Source organism: Cucumis sativus, chromosome 3 (genome assembly GCF_000004075.3).
Source record: "Cucumis sativus cultivar 9930 chromosome 3, Cucumber_9930_V3, whole genome shotgun sequence".
In the NCBI taxonomy this organism is placed as follows: Eukaryota; Viridiplantae; Streptophyta; class Magnoliopsida; order Cucurbitales; family Cucurbitaceae; genus Cucumis; species Cucumis sativus.
Genome location: NC_026657.2, coordinates 39,697,961 through 39,718,729, shown reverse-complemented (window position 1 = coordinate 39,718,729; position 20,769 = coordinate 39,697,961). Strand labels below are relative to the sequence as shown.

The window sequence follows — 20,769 nt, the reverse complement described above, 5'->3', positions numbered from 1 at the left end:
CAATGCAGATAACATATAGTAGTCTATCAGTATCTTCTATAGCTGAAATATAATATTTTATAAATATTTTGCTTTATTTGATGATAGTTAAAAAATAAATGTAAATCAATAAATCAATATTTTATTATTTTAGGATAACTATAATGGTTAGCGACTTTAGAAATAATAATTAAGTATACAACAACATTTTATATTTCTATCGTGGATAGACTCTTATGTATATGAATGATAGATTAATATTTAAAACATGGTTTATCAATTATTTTAAATCTAATTTATATATTTGTAACTATCCAAATAACTAATTTTAAATTGTATTTATATGGATGACACCAATATGTTTATTTTTTTATGTTATAGTAGATTTATGGAAATAATTGAAATTTAATAGTAGTGTTATAAATAAAATATAGCAAAATTTTAGATTTTATTAGTAAGTATTAATACCATTTTATATATTTTAATTTATTTTATAAATGTTTTTTTATATAATAAAGTTGTAAAAAAAAAAAAAAATTCATAATCCAATAATTAGAAAAAAGAGTATAAAATATAGAAAGGAGTGGCGGGCGATCAAAGTGCGGCGAAGTGGTCGGGCCGTTGGAGAAGAAAATGCCAAATAGCAGTTGATTAGTCGGCGTTCTCTGAATCAGCAGAGGAAGAAGAAAAATCTCGCGTCACCTTCCAACTCCAAAGCTTACAATCTCAAATAAGAATTTCTTTGCTAAGCTTCTTCATACGACTGAAGAACGTTCAGGGAATAATTGGAGGAAGAGTGAGAGTGAGTTGGGGACTTCGAAAGAAAGATTTTGAGACGATACTATCATTTCACGATTTTAATAGTTTGGATAACTTGCAGAAGAACGGCTATACGATTTAGCGCCTTCTGGACTAGGAATTTTTCTTTTCTATACAGTTGAGTTTATTGTTTTTGCGGTAGTCGTGGTCGTGGAGATGGTGAATCCGATAGTTGAACGTGCCACGAGCGATATGCTGATTGGTCCTGACTGGGCTGCGAACATGGAGATATGTGATATGATCAACAGAGATTATGGGTACGCGTTGGTTTATTTACTCTATTACACTCCCACTTCTCCTTTGATTTCTGTGTTTTTCTTGGTTGTTGTTTGGTAATTCCTTCTCGTATGTGGATGGTTTGTTATGAATTTTTTAAGGATTTCATTGAGTGGTTTCAAGCAGTTGTTGGAGTTCGTTTGCTGTGGCAGTACCTTGTGTAGAAATTTATTTATTTATTTTTCGATGAAAATAACAACTTTTAATGAGAAAGAAGTAAAGTATACAAGTGCATATAAAAAATTCCAGCAAAACAAACCACCCAACTAAAAGAAGGGGTTACAACTAAGTAAGATGTTGTCAATAGAATAGTTACAAAAGGTATTCGAAATGGAAGCTTAAAGCAAAACATGAAATCTAACAAGGACCAAACCTCACAGTAATCCCTCTCCCTCCCCCTAAACACCTGATCATTATTCATTCCTCTTCCCTCTCCCTCTCCCTCCCCCTAAACACCTGATCATTATTCATTCCTCTTCCCCCAAATATCCCAAATAACAGCACACACCCCAACCAACCAAAAAATATTTAATTTTATTTTGGTTCTCTTAATTTTGATTTTGTCTTTGTTTATTTTAGTGTGTTGTTTATAATATGACCCTAAAGTGGATGATATCATACCATTTTGGAGATAGGTAAAGTTCCATTAGAGTAATAGTCTAAATGTAACTTGGGTGTGATCCTTATCGATTTCAAAGAAAAGTAGCGCATTGGTGGATGAATACTCATATAAGACAAAAAGTGCTTGAAGTAGCGATCAAGTAATGACTCTATAATGCTCACTGCTAGAGGATTAAAATCTTTGTTTAAGGGGAGGAGACTAAGGATGCGGCTTGTGGTCTATTTCACAAAAAGTGATTTAGGTTTGCAACTAGTTCTTGATAAAAGCAAACTCTGATAGGTGATAGGGAGTGCATGAATGAGGAAAGACTTGAGGTGGTACTTTCTTAAGTTAGAAGCTTTAATCCCCCATTTTTGGTGCTCTCGAAGGTATCAAAATCAGAGGAAAAGTGAGGTGGTACCTAGGGTTTAGGGTTGTACAAACAAAGTATGAGTAAGGACAATTATCTCTACTGGTATGAGATACTTTAGTGTGAACCAAAAGTAAAGTAGTCAATAACATACTATCGTGAAGATAGGTGAAGGTTACATTGTCCTTATCGGACATTCAGAATTCATGATAAATATGTTACTGATGATTAAGATTGCTTCTTATGCAAGTAGCTGACCCAGTCCATATACTCTGTTTTGAATAGAATTATAAAACTAAGTAGGTAAGGGAGGAAGCTTCTTCCATCAATAGAAGCTTCCATATATCAGTTTGCCAAGTTTTCTTGAATTTGCTGCCAAATGGAAGCCTCTAATGATGGGAAGAAGCGCTCCCCATCGGTGGATACTATGAAAACCCTTTCTTCAGTTCAGTGAACATACTAATAGTAAAAATATAGAAGAGTTGAAGCAAAAGCACCTTATGCATAACGATCACCCAATTTAGTCGTTAAAATTGCTGCAAATATTTTCATTAAAGTCCTTTCTTTTTTCCCTTACAATCAGACACAATCAATCGTCTCTTTGAACAATGCAAATTAAAGTTTGGTACTTTAGAAAAATTCAACCTGTTGAAGGACTAAGAATTTTAGTGGAAGTAGTATTCTTTTCATTATCGTTTAGTGTAAACTATTTAGTTTGTTGATGATTTACCAGGCAAACAAAAGATGTTGTTAAGGGAATAAAGAAGCGCCTTGGAAGTAAGCACCCCAAAGTTCAGCTTCTTGCTCTAACAGTAAGTTTTGAACATCCCTATCATTTCAACCACCCACATTTTTAATTAACTTATTGACATGATTTTGCCACTATTTACCTTGCTCACAAATTGTCATGGGGGAAATCAACTCTTGAATACATTTCACCTTTTGTATCTGCTTATATGCAGCTCTTGGAGACCATCTTCAAGAATTGTGGAAACATCAGTCATGCACATATGGCGGAGAAGGAAATTCCCCATGATATGGTCAAAATTGTAAAGAAGAGGGTAAGAGAGGCCTATTTTACCCTTACTTTTTGTTCTTTAGGGGTAAAAAAGAGTGTTTAGCTTGGTTTTCATGGTTTGTGTGATGCATGGTGTAGCCTGACCTTCGTGTCCAAGAAAAGATATTGCTCCTGATAGATACCTGGCAAGAGGCTTTAGGAGGATCAACAGGACGTTATCCACAATACTATGCTGCTTATCAAGAACTATTGGTATGGTTTATCAATGTTATCCATGATATTATGTAGTGTATTGTTATGTGCGAGTCCTTCGACATGAAAATTTCATTGTTAAACCATAAAATCTGATTGATACGGAGACCATCTTGAGTTCTAGACAAAGTTGTCTGGAACTAATACGTGCAATTATCTTATCTTTGGTAGGCGTAGGACCAAACGATCTCAGCAAAAACTGACTTTCTGAAAATCTGTTCCTTTTCAGCGTGCTGGGGCAGTTTTTCCCCATAAATCTGAAATACCAGCGCCTGGATTCACACCTCTTCAAAAACAACAGGTGGGATTGGATAATCAGAATCTCCACAATCCTGATTATCAGCAAGATGCTCCAGGATCCTCAAGGGATGTTAATTTTTCAGCCTTAAGGTACACTGTTTTAGTCTTTTAGATTGATGGTATGTCTGAAGAACAGACTTAACTAGAAACTATCGAGTGTTCTCATTCCCTTCCCAGTTCCCTCTCCTCTGTTTAGCTACTTTCTGATAGTTAGTTACACAAGTTCCCCTTGAATTCTCAGTTTTAAACTATTCGCTTCATTACATCTTACAACTTCCCCTTTTTTCCCCTTCTCACTTTTATTACATGAATTCAATGCTTTCTAAGATCTATTGAGAAACGACAGTGGAATGAAAGGTTGATAGTTCCCTTATACACTTACAGTTTTCTTGCTCAAGTGGAACTGTTTTCTAGGTGTGAGTCGGAGGCTTGATAATCTGCTAGCCTTCATTTGTTAGACATTTGAGTGGGTGGTTCATTGTACTTTTGTTTGGCGTGATAGTTAGACATTTGTCTTCAATCTTGTTCTGGAGTAACTTGTAGTTCCACCATTAAACTTTTGTTTGACGTGATAGTTACTTCGTCCTTTTGACATTTTCGCTCTACTGCCTAAAATACTGTTTCGGGACCTTTTGTTACTTGAAATTTCGTATTCAGCTTGAGTGAGATCCAACTTGCACGGGGAGTAGTGGATGTCCTTAAAGAAATGCTAAATGCATTAGATCCGGGAAACAAAGAGGTAAGTTATTGATTTGAGAAAACATTGGATTAATGTTGTAACAAAACCCTGCGCTAATAATGGTGGTTTTGAGTAGTAATATCGTAATGCATTTTCTCGGGTACATCTGAGCTAAGCTCCAACTCTCGGTTATAAAAAATATATATCATAATGTAATTTGTGAATAATCAACTTTCTAATGCGACCCTTGATAGTAATTAGTAAATGATCCCATATTTTTATTCAACCTTTTGTGCATTATAACTCCTTAATTATTATGCCCCTTTGGAGACATCCTATACTTTTTTCTTATTATCAAATTTACTTTTATGATAATTTTTTATCACCAATTTGATGTGTCTCTTCATTTTGTGCAGGATATTCGGCAGGATGTCGTTGTTGACTTGGTAGAACAATGCCATAATTACAAGCAGAGAGCTGTTCATCTTGTGAATTCAACTTCGTATGACTTTTTTTTTTTTTTTTTTGGTATTATAGCATTGTTTTTTCCTCAATATTTTTCTATCGTATTGTCATTCTGTTGTTGGCATGCAGTGGAACCTGGAGGTTGGTGTATTTAGGTACTGTATTGGATGATGTGTACTTGTTATAAGACTGCCTGTGCCTTGTATTCTACGCTTTTGGCTTAGATCCTGAAAGATGCTGGAAGTTAATATCACTTGAACAGTGGGTGAAAAAATGACTTCAGTATCTATTGGAACTTTTCCTTTGAAAATTATGTTTGTGTTACTTTTGTGTTCGTTAGAGGGGATACCCGTATACAGAGCTCCTCATCATATTACTTGCTACCATTTCAGTTTCATGAAATACAGTTCCCTTTCAATATATGGATCGCGGTATATTCTAATTTCAACTCTTTCTTTAGGGATGAATCATTGCTCTGCCAAGGATTGTCACTTAATGATGAATTACAACGTGTACTTTCCAAGTATGAAGCCATTGCTTCAGGAACTTCTGTTCTGCTAGGGGAACCAAAGTCCGAATTGGTTGGAGCACACCGTGATGATCATTTTCCTCTTGGTAACACTGGAGACAACAACCAACAACCTGAGAAGAAGTAATTATATTCTTTGATTTCTTCGCATTTGTCTCTTTGGACACTGTAACTTTATAATCAAATTCATTTTATGTTTACCCATTAAAACTACCGAGCATAATACTTCTGTACCGTTTTATATTTGACTTGTTAGTGCCTACTAATTTATTGCAGGTTGGCCTCCAATACTACTGGCTCAAGCACACAAACAGTAAATCAGTCATCCATCCATGGTACAGCTTCTCCAGCTAAGTTTGATTCCAAATTGGACCTGCTGAGTGGTGACGACTACATTCATCCTGATGCGAACATTTCACTGGCTCTTGTTCCTTTGACCGAGCAGCAGCCAAATACTCCTTTATCTGAACAGAATGCCCTCGTCCCTTTTGACGTGCATTATGATAGCAACCGAGCAACTGATACTCCATCCAACAATCCTGGAGATCAGAGCCATGGTTCTGTCTCAAACTTCCACCAGCACCAAGTTTTTCAGTCCCCGCAGGGTGATATGCACCTTAATGGAACTGTCCAATTCCCCATATCGTCTCACCGCGAGCAGTCACTGTACACAAATGCTTCTGGTCCTGGTCCCTCCATGACTAGCCAGGTTTCCCAGTCAGGACAGAGGCAACCCCTCGATTCATATAATGGTTCGTATATTCATTTTCTAGACATATATATATATATATATATATATATCATACTTTGTGAAATTGACTTTAATCTTCCAAACAAAATTCCACTCAACTCTTTTATATATGTTAGTTCACATGTATTGCACTCTGTCAATTTAGGCTATACATAAAAAATACGATGCACCATATAAATCCACGCCACTTCCCAAACGGGGAGATAAAACCAAACAAACTACAAACTTTACAAAGGTTGATGTGATCTAAAACAGAGTGTTTGTTTTAGCTTTGGCCTACATATACTCACTCACTAATCTCACTGTTTGGGTGGCTGATCAGGTTCTCAAAACAACGAGTCATTTCCTCCACCACCTTGGGAATCTCACCCTGTGGGTGACACTGGTTTGGTAGCAAGCGATGAGTATCACCATCCAACGACGGTAACTCAAGCCGTTTTCACACATGTACAGAATGGTCTATATCCTCAAGGACTTCAACCAATTGCAAATGACCAAGTTGTAGGTGTGTATATCCAGCCAATTGTAGGCAGCCAGATTTCAGCACTTAATGGTCAGTTTAGTCTCAACAATCAGCTGGATTTGGCTCCTCAAACATTCCACAGAGGGGCTTATGGAGCCATGCTTTCACAGCAAACTGGACAGATGGCAACTTTGTATCCTTTGCAAATGTTTGGCAACCAATTCTATGGCTATGGCCACATCCAACCAAAGGGGACACAGTATTTGGAGCAGAGAACGTACATTAGTGATGATAATGGCATAAGAAATTCATCCTACCAAATCTCTGCCCTGTCTAGTATGCCTCCCAATAAGCCTTCTAAGCCGGAGGACAATCTGTTTGGTGATCTTGTTGACTTGGCAAAGTTCAAGTCCATGAAATCTACTTCTGCTGCTGCTGGTGGCGACTGAATTTTGATTACACTTCCACCAAGTCCTTTTTGTTATTCTTTATACTTTTTCTCTTGATGCAATTCTTTTCCTCACTGTTTGGTGACGGGTGAGGGTCCCTGTATATATTGATGAACCTATGGCTTTCTTTGCGTTATTTTCAGGCCATGCAGGAATTTGGCCACTGGATTTTCAGTATGCCACGTTGATTTATTTTGGAATAAATGTTATGCTCTTTTCTCTCTCATGAAATTTTAATCTATTTACTTCTATAGTAGGGTATAGCAGGAACGTTGGATGACTTACTGCTATATTGTGATGATCCTTTTTAGAACAAAACTGTATTATGATGGTTGAACAACTGTTTTAAAACACTAATAACAATAAACTATCTTTGAATTTTGTTACTCTACCTTATAAACCATGATTTAATAAAATTTAATTTCTTCATTCACACTAAAATTTAGTGAAGATTTACATATAGGAAGTAACTGGTTATAAAAATTGTAAATCACTTATTAAGCTTTTCGTTTTTATTTTCAAAGTTGTGTATCTTTCACAAACAAAAATGTGATCTTTTAATCTTGTTGAAAAATGATTTCTTCAACTATGGATAGAACATAGATGGTAATAAAATAAAAATTAGAGAAGGTAAAAGTAATATCTATAAGAAGACGAAAAATATTACCAAATGGAGGCTGAATTGTTACAATTTTGAAATTACATTAACTAAATTACATTTACTTTAATGTTGCAATTCGAACAATCTCACTCTAGTTTTGACCCAACTAGAGCATGAATTGTAAGGAACTTGTTAAGTAACAAGTAAAATGACAGATCTTTTGTTACTCGTACATGAAGAACATTGTATTCATAAATGCATAATAGATATCCAAAGGAATTAAGGGACGAGAAAAGTCATTACTCTTTTATACTCTCGCATAAGAACTTGTCAAACCAATCACTTGCTTCTTTTACCATCTCTGTTGTCATTTCGTGACCAATCCCAGTTTGTGTGATGAACTGCACAACATCAAACATTATACAGCAGATAAAATAAAACTCCACCCTGTTAGGAAGTCCCATATTCTTGTTCTTTCTTATAAGCTACTTGGAAGTGACAATTTAAAACGCTTAATAATCATTCACTTAAAGGATTCAAAAGTTAATTGACAAATAAAAGAAGGTAGAAACTGGAAAGTCATGTGTACCTTGAAATTTTCTGGACAACCAAACTTTTGATAAGCTGTCTGGATTCTTGACACCGGAGCATCCAAACCGGCAACTGGACATCGAGGATCGTCTGCACCTATTGTTTTTCAAGTCCAAACTGCTGATTAACTATATTTGAACAGACTACAATGATGCAATTCAGTTTTAAATTTAAAGACATGGAATGAAACACTAATTATATATGTATATATGTAGACAATTAAAGATCCACCTATTTTACAGGTGAATATCAGCAACTTCAAGGAGATAGCCTACTGGTTACTGATATGATGTCAGGACTACTGGATGCTTAAAAATAAAGCATTAGTTTTTTGTTTGAACTGCATATTCGAATCTTCCAATTCCTCTAAATTTGAGGTTGGTTTGTGATTAAAATCATGAAAGTATAGGTAGTATGTGAACCTTACCATTTAATAACAACAAAGGACGTGGTGCAATAGCTGGAACTGAATATATCGAGTCAAATTGGGAATCCAATCCAGGAGCAATCCTATTCCAGACCTGAATCAAACAGTAGAAACCGTCATGGTAATTCAACTTCAAATGTGCTTTATCTAATAAAAGGGCTGGTCATGACAGATTAAGTATGTATAAGTTCTAGCGTCCAAAAAAATAATAATAATAATAAAAGAAAGAACTCTTGTAATAAGCATAATATAGGTTTGGGATTGATAACAATTCATAAACTCCATTCGAAAAGCCGAATACTAAATCAAAAGTTAATAAACCAAGAACTTGAAAAACAAACCTTCTTCACCACTTCTTTGTTGATCTCATTCATGCCTAATTCAATTCGTGCTTCTGCAGACAAAATACAAAGAACGGTCATGTGTGTTTATAAAGTTGTTTAACTTTTTCAAATTATCGTAACTTAGAAAACGCTCACACAAGAGGTTACAGCTATATAACGATCTCTTGCTAATTATCATTCAAAGTTATTAATTACTCCATTTTTTTCTTTAAATTATTGAATGTGTTCTTCTTTCTAGCTTATGCTTCGTGAGTAACAACTACCAGTCACCTAACCAATTGCCATATGCACCTTACCCTCAAAAACAGGCTTTATACTCTCAACTCGTGCCTGCCACTTATCATTATCTACAGCCCATCCAAAAGACTGCAATCATATCACAATATATCAGCTGGACCCCGTTTCTCCTTTCCAAACGGGAATATACTAACACAAGATCCAGAGTGTCATCATTTGGGTTAACTACCTGCACGCCGATTATGGGGACAACCACAGAATAGCGAGTGTCAGCAGCAGCAGCAAACCATGCATGCATTCCTGCAATGAAATTGTGAAGTGGTAAGCCTTATATAACAAAGAAAAGGCATGTTCCAATTTGTTCCATATTATTTTACTTTCGACAGACCTCCAAGTGATTCACCAGTAATTCCTATTCTACATGGATCAATGTCTTCCCTCCTTGTCAGATAATCTGCCAACTTTATCAAGTCCCAAACCTGCAAGTGATTTAGTCTATTAGCTCTTTATAAACCAAACTCACTGATCTATTAGCATAACTGAAGTTATTCATTTGTTACACTTTCAGCTAATTCTTCATTCATAATCCAAACAATTCAGCTACTAAATGAAATGAGGAGGTACCGTGTCAAATATGAATGGCATGGTATCACCTTTTTTCCATGCAGAAATAAGAGCCTGCACCAGATTATGACATCAGGTTAGGATTTAATAACTGTGCAAAAGAAAAGAGAATTTTGCTGTAAGACTAGAGAAAAGCATACATCACGGTATGTGGTTTTGGTCTTGGCCCTTTCACCATGGTAACGAGAATCAATGGCAATAGCTACATATCCCCTCGATGCATAAGCCTGAAAGAAGAAAGAATATATCGTAAGATCTAGTTCTCAACTTGTTGACAATGAAAAAAGGCCAGAGCAAAGGAAAACCTCGAGCAATGGTCTCAACCACTCTTTGCACTTGTTTGTACTGTGCAGAAAAACAATTCCCGGTCTTTTTTGCTGTCTGCTCTCCTTCATGCTCATGATCAATATGGGCAACTGCCCTTGCTCTCCTTCCTATCAAACATTAGTGAATAACTACATTATTTGTTTTGTCCAAAAAAATAACACATGGACTAAAAAGCAAGAAATTGTTCTTTTTACAAACTATGCCAGCAGATCTTTTACTGAATGTTTGTTTTGCATGGTAGAAAAGTTCTAGGTCTGATTCAGCTTCCCCTAATACACCATTAAAACATGTCCTGCGCATAAGTTACTGTGAAAAGTATGAGAGCATAGCTTGCCTCCGTAGTAAGATGAAGATTTTCCTCGTGAAGCAAGTCCTTCAAATTGCAAGAAGTTTCCTTTGGACAAGAAGCCATCACCTTGAAACGGGTAAAACAAATCAACATGATAAACTACAACTTAAGCAAAGATAAAAGAACGAAGAAATAATATTAATTCAACCTTACTAAAGGTTGGCGGGTTGGCCTCCTGAATCAGAGGGTTGAGAACAGGCTCTGTGTGCTTCACATTCAGCGGTACTGAGAAATTAAATTAGACATAATCATGGATTCATAACTCTTAACAACAACCTCAGGAACTAGTACACTTAATTAATCAAAACAAGCAGTACCTTAAGTAAGAAATGATGGTCCGAGCTTAACTTTCTTACATGAATTTTTTTTCAGGGTGTAAGTATGTAAAATGAAAAAAGACAATACACCCACTGACTAAAAGAACGAAGAAATACACAAAAAGTAAAATGGCCCCAGAATCACAAAAAGGCTAAACATTTTTCAAAAGATGTCAAAAGCAAGAAACATGTCAGCAAAGAGACGAAGACCATTCAAATCAACTAAGAATTTCAGACACAAATTCACAAACTTTCCAGCGACCCAGAACAGAACAGACATCATAATTTACAAGGTAACTAAAAGAGATCGAGAATAAAGAAACAACATTCAAATTCAATTTTTGCACCTTCCCCAGATCGTCTACTACGGAGAACTCGAAGGAATTCGACCCGAAACTTGTCGGCGTCAACGATCGCTTCTTCCATTTGATTGACTTCCTTTGGGTACCTACCCCTGGCTGCAACACGGTACAAGGATTTAAAGGCACAGAAACTTTGGCGGTTCCATGGGAAAGATGTTGGTGCGTGGGAAAGGCATGCGAGGGAGTTAGGGAGAAGTAGCACGTGAGATATGAGAATTGCCATTATTGTTATTAAAAATTATTGTTGGGAGTTGAAGTGGAAGCAACCCAAGAAGGCCCACATCATTTTTCCGATGGGTGAAGCAAAGCTGCCGGCTGTCTTTCTCGTAATCCTTTTTTATCTTTTCTGATCGGCGAATGGTTCCCATTCTCAGAATCTTTCAATCATGCCGCCTTCTACAACTCGCACTAATGGATGTTATGTGATTGTCAATTTTATAAAGTTTATTAAGGAAATGTTTAGATATTTTTAAAAACAATTAAATGAAAGGGTCTTCTAACAAAAATATTAGTGAGAATAATTTTGAAAACCTTAGGAGCTCACAAGTCTACCACACTCGAAAATATAAAAATATTCGGAGATAATAATTGTAGAATTTGATTATTTTTACTATATAGATTTGGATTTGTTTATTCTTACTGTTTAGATTTAGTTTTTTCAAAATTTTGTTGGTAAGTGATTAGTTATAGTAGCATGATCAACCAATATAAAAAATTAACGAAGAAAGAAAATGACTATGGAAAGAAAAAGAAAAAGACGACGAAAGGAAAAGAAAATTAAAAAATGAAGAATATAAAAAGGAAGAGCGGAGTGAAAATATTTTTAAAAAAATAAGAAGGGAAAAATAGGATGAAAAGAAAAAATATAGGAGAAGGAGATAATAAAAAAAGATGGCAGAAGAGAAAGTGATGATAAAGAATGAGAGACGTGTAATTTTTTTTTTAAATGATAAATTTTAAGAGTTTTTTCAATTTGTGACGTAAATATTTTATATGTTTATTCAAAGTTATCCTTAAATAAAGGTTTATCAAATATAGATATAATTAGACAAGATTAAAATAATAAAAATAAAAAATAGATATAATTAGACAAGAATAAAATAATAAAAATGAGTAAGATACATATAATTAGACAAGATTAAAATAATAAAAATGAGTAAGATATTTTAGAAACTTCTAAACTAATATTTTTCTGAAATTTTATTAAATAAATATATATAAATATTTATTAAAGATAAAGGTTATATAATTTTATTGAATAAATATTTATTATTTATTAGATATAATGGTTGAGACGTTAGATATAATTAATTATAGATATATTATGGATAAAGATCGAAAAGATTTGGTTCAATATTCTACTCCAAGAAGATGTAGAGATTCAGTTAAGATTTAACAATATTAGGACTTCAAAAAAATGCACTCTTCAAAAAATCTCATGCCCAAGCGAGAATAAAGAAGGGAGCGTGTCACTAAATTTATTATAATCGTTTTCAATTATTGTTTATTTTTTAAAAAAATTACAAAATTAGTAAAATATCACCAATAATATTTTACTATATTTTATAAATATTTTTATTCACTTACGTATATTTAAAAATAACATAAAAAGATTATCAAGTAGGTTAAATAAATTAATTATTTTATTAGAGTATTATAATTGTTTTATTTTCTAGAATTTTGGTTTCAGAGTATAAAGTGGAGAAATAATTATAGTAAAGTTTAATGTTGTCACAAAAGTTTAAATTAATAAATAGAGTAAATTTAATATTAGATAGACTTCTCTAAGAAACTCGATAAGTAAAAATCAATATTTAATTAGAGAAAAAATAAAATTTGTTATATATGAAAATAAATTTAATACATAATAAGTACTTACTTTAGGCCTAAAATATTTAGGCATGGTCTTGTTGCTCAACATAGACCTTTGGGTTGCATATGCATGGGAGAGATATAAACAGACGATTTGGACAGGTAGTTCTTGAGAAAGCTAAATCCTCACCCTTTTAGTGGCCAATTACTTCTGTAAAACTTGCACAAGATGTAGGTGAAAGTGATGAAGAAGGGTTACAAATTGAGCTGTAGACTGATGTATATTATATTTTCTGAATATATATAGTAAGATCAGTTCAAAAAAGATGCGTAGATGATCAGATTGAAGAGGGCATAAAGTGAACTTAGTTAATTATTCTTTCTTTTAGCAAATATACCCCATAAAGTAGCTAAGTGGAAGGGCTGATTAAGTAATGGAAGTGCGTCTCACTTTAGAGCATAAAGTAACTAGCTAACACCTTTCTTTAAGAAAAGAAAAAGGATTTTCTTTGGGTTTATATAAGGCAAGGAGGCAGGAGTACCCAACCCCTTCATGTAAATTTGGTTGCATTAGCTTAGCTACCTTTTGAGAATGTAACATGCAAGCCACCATGATATCTGGATATTGTCCACGAGTAAAAGGCAGACTGTCAAATATCTATAGTAAAACGTGAAAAAGTTACGAACCAAATCACTTATTAAAGAAAAGAAAATTCGTATATTAGGAGGCAGTACCGTACGTTACACCTCGAATCTTGTGATTCACGGAACTGCATGCTGACAATATCTTTAATTTTGGTACAATTGCCATATTACGTTCTAGGGTTGTATTGTACAAGCTACATCATGTCATGTCTGGCAGCTTCCCTGTCCTCAACATTTTTGGGAAGGAAAGAATTCCCTTGCAAATTAAATTCCTGAACCAAATAATTATGTAACAAGTAAACAAAATTTACATCACAGAAAAAGAAAAAGAAGGGAGGAAAAATGCAGTTTCACAGTTCTCTGATTAAACTAACTTCTAAACTTTAAAGAGGTGTGAAGTAATAATACGTTTTTGGCTAGGACTTATGGCATAATTAAGACCCCTAACCTTGTTAGGACATAATCATTTAAGTCCATATGACTTTACTTTTAGTTTTACTTTTATTCATGAGAACTCATGCCCAATAAAAAGATACAGTTCTCTCCTCGTTTATATACTTATAATTTTCTTTTTTATCTATTCACTGTGTGACTTTTAGTCACTGTCATAGCTAGCAAACTCAACTGGAGTAAGTAGGGGTACCACTCACTTGGTTCCTCTAATTAGACAGTCAAAAGTTAGGGGTATGTTGTTCAAGTCATTGGCTTCTACAGAGAACCTTTTTTTTTCCTTTCCAATGATGTAGTGTAGCACCTTTAGACAGTGTCCAAGGCTAAACAATTTCAAGTGGGCGCTTGATGAATTAGGGTCTTTGGTGATATAATCAACAGTGTCTTCAAGATAAGGAACAAATGGGGTAGTCCGAGGCTGGTAGTGCATACCCCACATAGGCCACACATATCAAAAGCATTACTTCAGAAATATTCTACGGTACATAAGTAATTTTACTCAAAGGGCACACAGCTTCTGATCTTTTCTGATATCATAAACTTCTGGGACATGATATTATTATTATTATTATTATTACAGAGAAAATGACAAAGGAGGACAAACCTTCATTGGTATTCTCTAGAAGATCATGACCTGTCCAAAAATAACAATGGACCTTAAAAAGTTTTTGTTGGGGGTAAAGTCAATTGGACATGTGATGTCTGTAAGCAAATTCAAGTTTTCTGTAACTCACTATGTTATTCATACAGAGATCAATAAAATCATACGTGATATATATATATATATATATATATATATATATATTGAGTGTCCTTCTAGCTATGTATTTATAACATATGTGTTGGGGTTAAATTGTGCTGTTGGTTCTAAAGGTTTCTGTTTTACCTTTTCAGAAAACGAAACAAACCAAAGTTTCAATTTTTACCATAAATCATTATGATCCCTTTTCACCTATGAAACCCCCTTTTTTAACCCTACACATTAAAATGTTCGACAGAAAATAAAGAATGAGTATGAGTATGAGTAATATAATCAGACACCGATATCACTCATCTTTATGTATTTCACTGGAAAAAAAATAGAATGAAGAGCAATTTAATATATAACAAATTGTGATTGGACACTTTGATGAGATAAATAGAGATACTCATAATCAGAATTTGCACTCGATTACTTCTCATAAAAAAAATAGAGTAAAATTGAAAATTTAAGAATGGGATAAAATTGAAAGATACATAAAACAAATTGTTTGGTTTGAATTTTTCAATTGAAGAGTTTCATTAAGATGATAATATAAGTACTCTCAACTCACTTCTCTAAAAGGGCAAAATATTTAAATCTCAAATATGAACATTTGTTTAAGAGAGGGAGAGATCCCTCCAAAAGAAAAAATATAAAGAGAGAGACTGGCTTTACAAATGAATTTAGATTGGCTTTACAAATGAATAGGAGAAAAATTAAAGGGCATTTGTACTTTCCAAAATATAAAGAAGTCTATCCCGATATGATCATATTGTAAATATTGATTTATCAAACCAACTATACGAATGTATCCGCAATAGTTTTGGAATACTTACAGTTTTTTTAAAAAATGTTGTTATATCCTTAAATATTATTTCTAAAATGACTATCAATTATAATTACCAATTACCAAGTTCATGACCCATTCATTTTAAACTTTAAGTTGGATGAACAAAATGCCTTAAAAATACAAAATTGCATTTGATGAATGATATCAATTCACTAATTTATCGTCTCGTTATTATTTAATTTAGAGACAATAGCAAGATTCACAAAAGTATTTTGAGAGAATTAGTTGCCAACTCAAAGATTTAATTTCCTTTTTTTGTTTCTTTTTTTTCAAAAAGAAAAAAACAAAACTAGTTCTCCAACCCAATTTAAAACATGAATTAAACTGAAAAGTATAAAATACCCCGTCCATAGCTATTTAATTGTCATCAATTACAATTTTTTTGGTCAATTAGTTAGTCTTCTAATAACTATGATAATTTGATTATCATGATATGATATTATTGTTATATGATTACTTTTTTTTTCTCTCATTTACATTGCTTGATTGCTTATGTTTTCAATATGATTAATAAGTAATTGAACACTTAACCAGTAAATAAAACACTACTAGAACAATATAATGTTGTACTCACATGAAAACAAATAACAAAGGATATCTTTTATACTCCCAATATGATTGTTCAAACATGAGCAAATTTACATTTTTTTTATTGCCAATTCAACAATTTAAGGAATCTTTTTTCTTTAGAGGTCTTCTTGGTTGACGTTTAAGGATGAAAGATAATATAATGTCATTCACCTCAATATTGCTTAATGTTTAATTTTCTTCTAAAGATGGCAATTATAAGATATACTCAATCTCAGCTAAATATCATTTTAAAAAATCCAAATCAAATACCTATTGATGAATCCTACAGTTCTCTTCAATCTCTCCGAATCCCACCACAAATCACCTCAGCGTCAGTAAATTAATTAAGTAGAATCTTCAACCAAAGCAAACAAATTAAAAGGAAATTAAGAAGAATCTTTAATTCCATACAAATAGATTTATAACTAGATTTTGATTCTGAGGATGATTATTGATTCTTGTTTGATTAATTTCTAATGGCTATTTTGCCCGAAATATTATCCATTGCTATGGTAAATACTAATTGTTATTTGATCTTTGACCGTAATAGTAAACATCAATTTAATCAATTATTATTTTATACAAGTTGTCACCAATATCATTTACTATATGATTGTTCTTATTAATACAATACTAATTACTATTTGGTTATTTTTATTTTTATTGAATCATGTAAGAAAAACCAAACAAATGTTTACAAAAGAAAAAAAATGTTTTTATATATTGCTATTTGGTTATTTTTATTGAATATGTAAGAAAAACTAAACAAATGTTTATAAAAGAAATGAAGTTTTTAGTTTTAAGAAAAACTAAACAAATGTTTATAAAAGAAATGAAGTTTTTAGTTTTTTTATATTTAAAAATGCATGATAAATATTTTGTCCGTTTTTCTAACATGACTTAATAGAAACACAACCAAACCAATTTGTTGTGATGGATGGTAGCGATCATATACTAGATTTTAGGATGGTTAACCTTACACATTACATACGACATTTTTATTTTTATAAAAATAAAAAGTCTAATCTTCATTGTTTGATTATATGATCGATTAATCTCCATTGTTCGATTATATGATGGAACTTTGGTTATGTGATTTTGAATTTCATAAAGCAATTATCACAATTAAATTAAAAGTACTTTGATTCGTAAATATCTCAATTCTACTTAGTGGCTAAGTCAAGATAATCTGAAAGCATACCGTCGATCTCTTCTTTCTTTTATTCGAAAGCCACGATCACCTATTTGGACATAGTAAAGAAAGCAAACAAGCACTATGAGGGCAAGTTTGGAATAAATAATAAACCATCAAAAATTTATTTTAAAATTGACAAAAACTGCAATTTCTCTAAATTAAAAGAGGTCAAATTTCAGACATCGATCTAAATATAGAAAATAAAAGATTAATGGATGGTTTAAAGTATTTCCAATATTCCTTAAAGAAAAAGGTTAGGCTTAAATATCTGGCCCTTGCCTTTTTTTTTATTTTTTTTATTCTTTTCATTTTTCCAATGTTATGAAAACAAACAGACTACTTATCAGCTATCATATTCCACTGTAGGAAAAATGTCAGATTTTGGATTTTACATAACTTTGACCATATAGTACCTATTTATAATTTCTTTTCTTTACATAATTTCATAATCCACTGGGAAGGAATAGAACCATAAACTTACTGGGTCATTTGAGTAAATCACATACTGAACCCCCTTTCATCCGATATGATTTAATTTGCTCCTCCCCAGCCATATGTTATATGTGCTATTTATAGGAACTAGCTAGCTAGGACCCGAATCAGCTGTTAAATGAAACAAATTATATCGAATTAATGGTCTATGTATACTAACATAATGTTAATTTATACTCAAAAGGAAATTTGTTTACATCACCTTCCCTTCTTTTTCTTTTCGATATTTTCCACACTAAGTTACCAATGATATGTCATTATACACCTCGTGGCTTTGTTTTTAGTTCCACTTAAAAAATTTAGGTCGTTTCAAATTTAGGTCATTGAAACGAGGCATGATCTCTCGCTTGTATATTCGTATAATCTTTTCATAACGGATTAATGTTGGACTTCCTAGCAATGTAGTCCTAACGGATTAATGTTGGACTTCCTAGCAATGTAGTCCTTTAATTACCTTAGCTCTTCGCTAGTAATTAACTACTACATCTCTTCTGTAGCTTTATTCTTCTATGGCTTTAGACCCCACTGTGACTATATAATTTTATGTTTTTCAAAGAGTGGTCGGCATCATGTATAGGAAAACCGATGCGCAGATCAGTTCATTTAATCTTAGACCTAAGGAGTTGGGTGAGGGTAGAAATTAAACGAGTCGAGCTATGAACTTCACTCCTTGTTTAGGGAAGAAATGAAGTTCGTAGATTAGTACGATCAATTTTGTGTGGGCCCAGAGGTCCAAAATTCCTCATCCTTGACAGCTCCACACATTTCCTTAAAAAAGAACTCTCCATCTAAGCTTTTTTTATACAGACAGTAAACTTTACTAATTAGCATGACTTTATATCATAAAGAAAAGAAAATCACTAGAGGAAAAGGCATCCCCCATGCAACGGCAGCATCAAGAATCTTATGTCAATGGTGGGGAATTGATGATCAAAAGGGCCGCAACATAATGAATGGTCTTCCAATTAAGCTACACTACAACCGACAACCAAATTAAAAACAATCTGAACCCTCACTCATTGTGTGGCCAAACGAAACCGCAGCTGATTACGCTATATGAATGTGATATTTCGTTTCACAAACCATCCTGGAGTGTGCAGCTGGAAAAAAGGGAAAAAAAGCGAGATGGTGACTGCCGACCGCTCTGTTAGAAATAGAGCTTCGTACCCTACTTCGTCGTGTTATGCAATCACCAAATTTGGGGAAAATTTTGAAAATCGTTGATTAATCTAACGAATTAATTCCAGAAAGATAAATATTGAGGAATTAGTGTCCTAAAGAACTCGAGCCCTAAAGGATTTCTGGTGAAGATAGGCGATCAAGTCGAGCTCTGAGAGCTGATTCTAAACAAATTAAAACAATGGTAATTTATACGGAAAATGAGAAACCTATGAAGATTTTAAGAGTAGATGAGATCTTACGTACCTCCGGAATCCTGAACTCATAAGGCGGAGCAAAGTGGACGAAGATTGCGAAGAACAGTTCGTGTTTAACGCGCTCTGTGTCGGTGTATTTGAAAATTGAAAATTTTCCGTTCGGTGATTCGTGAGGATTGACACAAACTCCACCGATCTGATCGATATGAGAATGATCGAAGGGGTGAAATTGAAAATCAACGTGATGGTGGAAATTGAGTGAATGGGAGAGCAGGGGCGGGATACCGTCTGATGCGAATGGGTTTTAGGTTTCGTTGATCAAGCGGTGATTTGGGGCTCCATTTTGGCGCGAATGGGGCCGGACAAGTATCGGCGGTTCGCGCCAGCGAGATATGAGTCATACGTGGAATTTTTTCCTTTTTTCCCGATAATATGTGAAAAAAAATGTTTCCAACAAGTAATCATTTTAAAATATAGTAAATTATTAAAATTATAATGCAAAATTTATATAAGTCTTTGTCAATATAAATATTTTACTATATATTTTGTAAATAATTTTATTTTTTTTATCTCTTAACAATTTCCTAAAGAAAATTACATGAAAAAGAGTAAATTGAACCATTCTAAATATAGCCAAAAAAAAAAAAACGAATATATATAACAACATTTAAAAAAATTGTAAATATAACAAAATCTATTGGTTAAAAATTAACGATAATATGATAAATCATATGACATATTGATTAACGAATTTTCAAATAATCAGGGATAGACTCTTATTGTATGACAAATTTATATAAAATTTTGTTTATGTGTTAAATAATGAAGTGTTTAACAATTCTGACAAATTTTGCTATATATTATACATTTTTAAAAAAATGTTGTCATATGTATAAATATTTTGAATATAGTTGATACTATCCGTATGTTTAAACTATTTGGGTGGAGATGAACAAAAACGCTTTTAACTTTAAAAATAAAAGTTATCAATTTGAAACAAAGTTTGAATCATGATATTAAGACAAACATTCAACAAAAATTCTTATGTTATAAAGTATAAAATAATTTCCTTTTATAAATTATTGCAAAGAGTGTTTATTAGATCTACAAATTTTAAATTTTATGTTATGATTGGAATTATTTTTAAAACAATGCCTAATAAATCTTTATTAACGATATTATATCAATCTTATTTTGTGTAGGAAAAAAAGTCATCAATCTATTTACCATCTTTAAAATTTCATGAATTTAATGTTTATAAAATTTATATGTCATATGCTTATTATATATAAAAATAAAAATGAAGTGAAATATTAAATAATTTTTTATACAAATTCTCAAAATTCAACATATTAAGCTTATAATCTAGAGGTAACATATGATTATATATTATTACATAGGTAACCACCATAGGTCAATTAACATTGGTATGTGGTGCTTGAGACAATCGTTTTTACAAAAAGTTATTGTTTTTGAACGAAACAATATTGTACGGTAATATATAATT

At 32.8% G+C, this 20,769-nt stretch overlaps 2 protein-coding genes and 1 long non-coding RNA gene across 4 annotated transcripts; 1 reads left to right on the top strand and 2 right to left on the bottom strand.

Annotated features, from left to right (window-relative positions):
* The first annotated feature begins 567 nt into the window (after positions 1-567).
* Positions 568-7,182, top strand: LOC101216627 (TOM1-like protein 9). Its single transcript, XM_004136168.3, has 10 exons — positions 568-1,055; positions 2,779-2,857; positions 3,008-3,106; positions 3,202-3,315; positions 3,545-3,705; positions 4,273-4,354; positions 4,711-4,796; positions 5,220-5,411; positions 5,565-6,040; positions 6,362-7,182. The coding sequence occupies exons 1-10, from the start codon at positions 955-957 to the stop codon at positions 6,949-6,951; spliced, it is 1,980 nt and encodes a 659-aa protein (XP_004136216.1). The 5' UTR covers positions 568-954; the 3' UTR covers positions 6,952-7,182.
* Positions 7,183-7,595: 413 nt separating this feature from the next.
* Positions 7,596-11,526, bottom strand: LOC101220970 (putative esterase YitV). 2 transcript variants are annotated; one of them, XM_011654320.2, is made up of 13 exons: positions 11,116-11,526; positions 10,600-10,676; positions 10,437-10,517; positions 10,081-10,209; positions 9,916-10,002; positions 9,776-9,829; positions 9,540-9,630; positions 9,381-9,451; positions 9,211-9,280; positions 8,912-8,964; positions 8,571-8,664; positions 8,142-8,239; positions 7,596-7,953 (listed from the first exon to the last, which is right to left on the bottom strand). In XM_011654320.2, exons 1-13 carry the CDS (start codon positions 11,351-11,353, stop codon positions 7,852-7,854), a joined length of 1,245 nt encoding a protein of 414 aa, XP_011652622.1. In that variant the 5' UTR covers positions 11,354-11,526; the 3' UTR covers positions 7,596-7,851. The 2 variants fall into 2 exon arrangements, with proteins under 2 accessions (XP_011652622.1, XP_031738057.1); XM_031882197.1 differs by lacking the exon at positions 11,116-11,526 and adding an exon at positions 10,769-10,959.
* Positions 11,527-16,208: 4,682 nt separating this feature from the next.
* Positions 16,209-19,588, bottom strand: LOC116402655. Its single transcript, XR_004215118.1, has 4 exons — positions 19,312-19,588; positions 17,876-17,997; positions 17,401-17,440; positions 16,209-16,554 (listed from the first exon to the last, which is right to left on the bottom strand). It is a non-coding gene; the product is annotated as an uncharacterized LOC116402655 (long non-coding RNA).
* Between the last annotated feature and the right edge of the window lie 1,181 nt (positions 19,589-20,769).

Excerpts from the sequence above, each read along its gene's own strand:
- LOC101216627 (XM_004136168.3), top strand. The coding sequence starts at position 955 with ATGGTGAATCCGATAGTTGAACGTGCCACGAGCGATATGCTGATTGGT. Across the intron at positions 1,056-2,778 it reads ATGATCAACAGAGATTATGG|GCAAACAAAAGATGTTGTTA; the intron begins GTACGCGTTGGT and ends ATGATTTACCAG. Across the intron at positions 4,797-5,219 it reads CATCTTGTGAATTCAACTTC|GGATGAATCATTGCTCTGCC; the intron begins GTATGACTTTTT and ends CTCTTTCTTTAG.
- LOC101220970 (XM_011654320.2), bottom strand. The coding sequence starts at position 11,353 with ATGGCAATTCTCATATCTCACGTGCTACTTCTCCCTAACTCCCTCGCA. Across the intron at positions 10,677-11,115 it reads TAGTAGACGATCTGGGGAAG|TACCGCTGAATGTGAAGCAC; the intron begins GTGCAAAAATTG and ends TTAATTTCTCAG. Across the intron at positions 9,452-9,539 it reads TACTGGTGAATCACTTGGAG|GAATGCATGCATGGTTTGCT; the intron begins GTCTGTCGAAAG and ends ATTTCATTGCAG.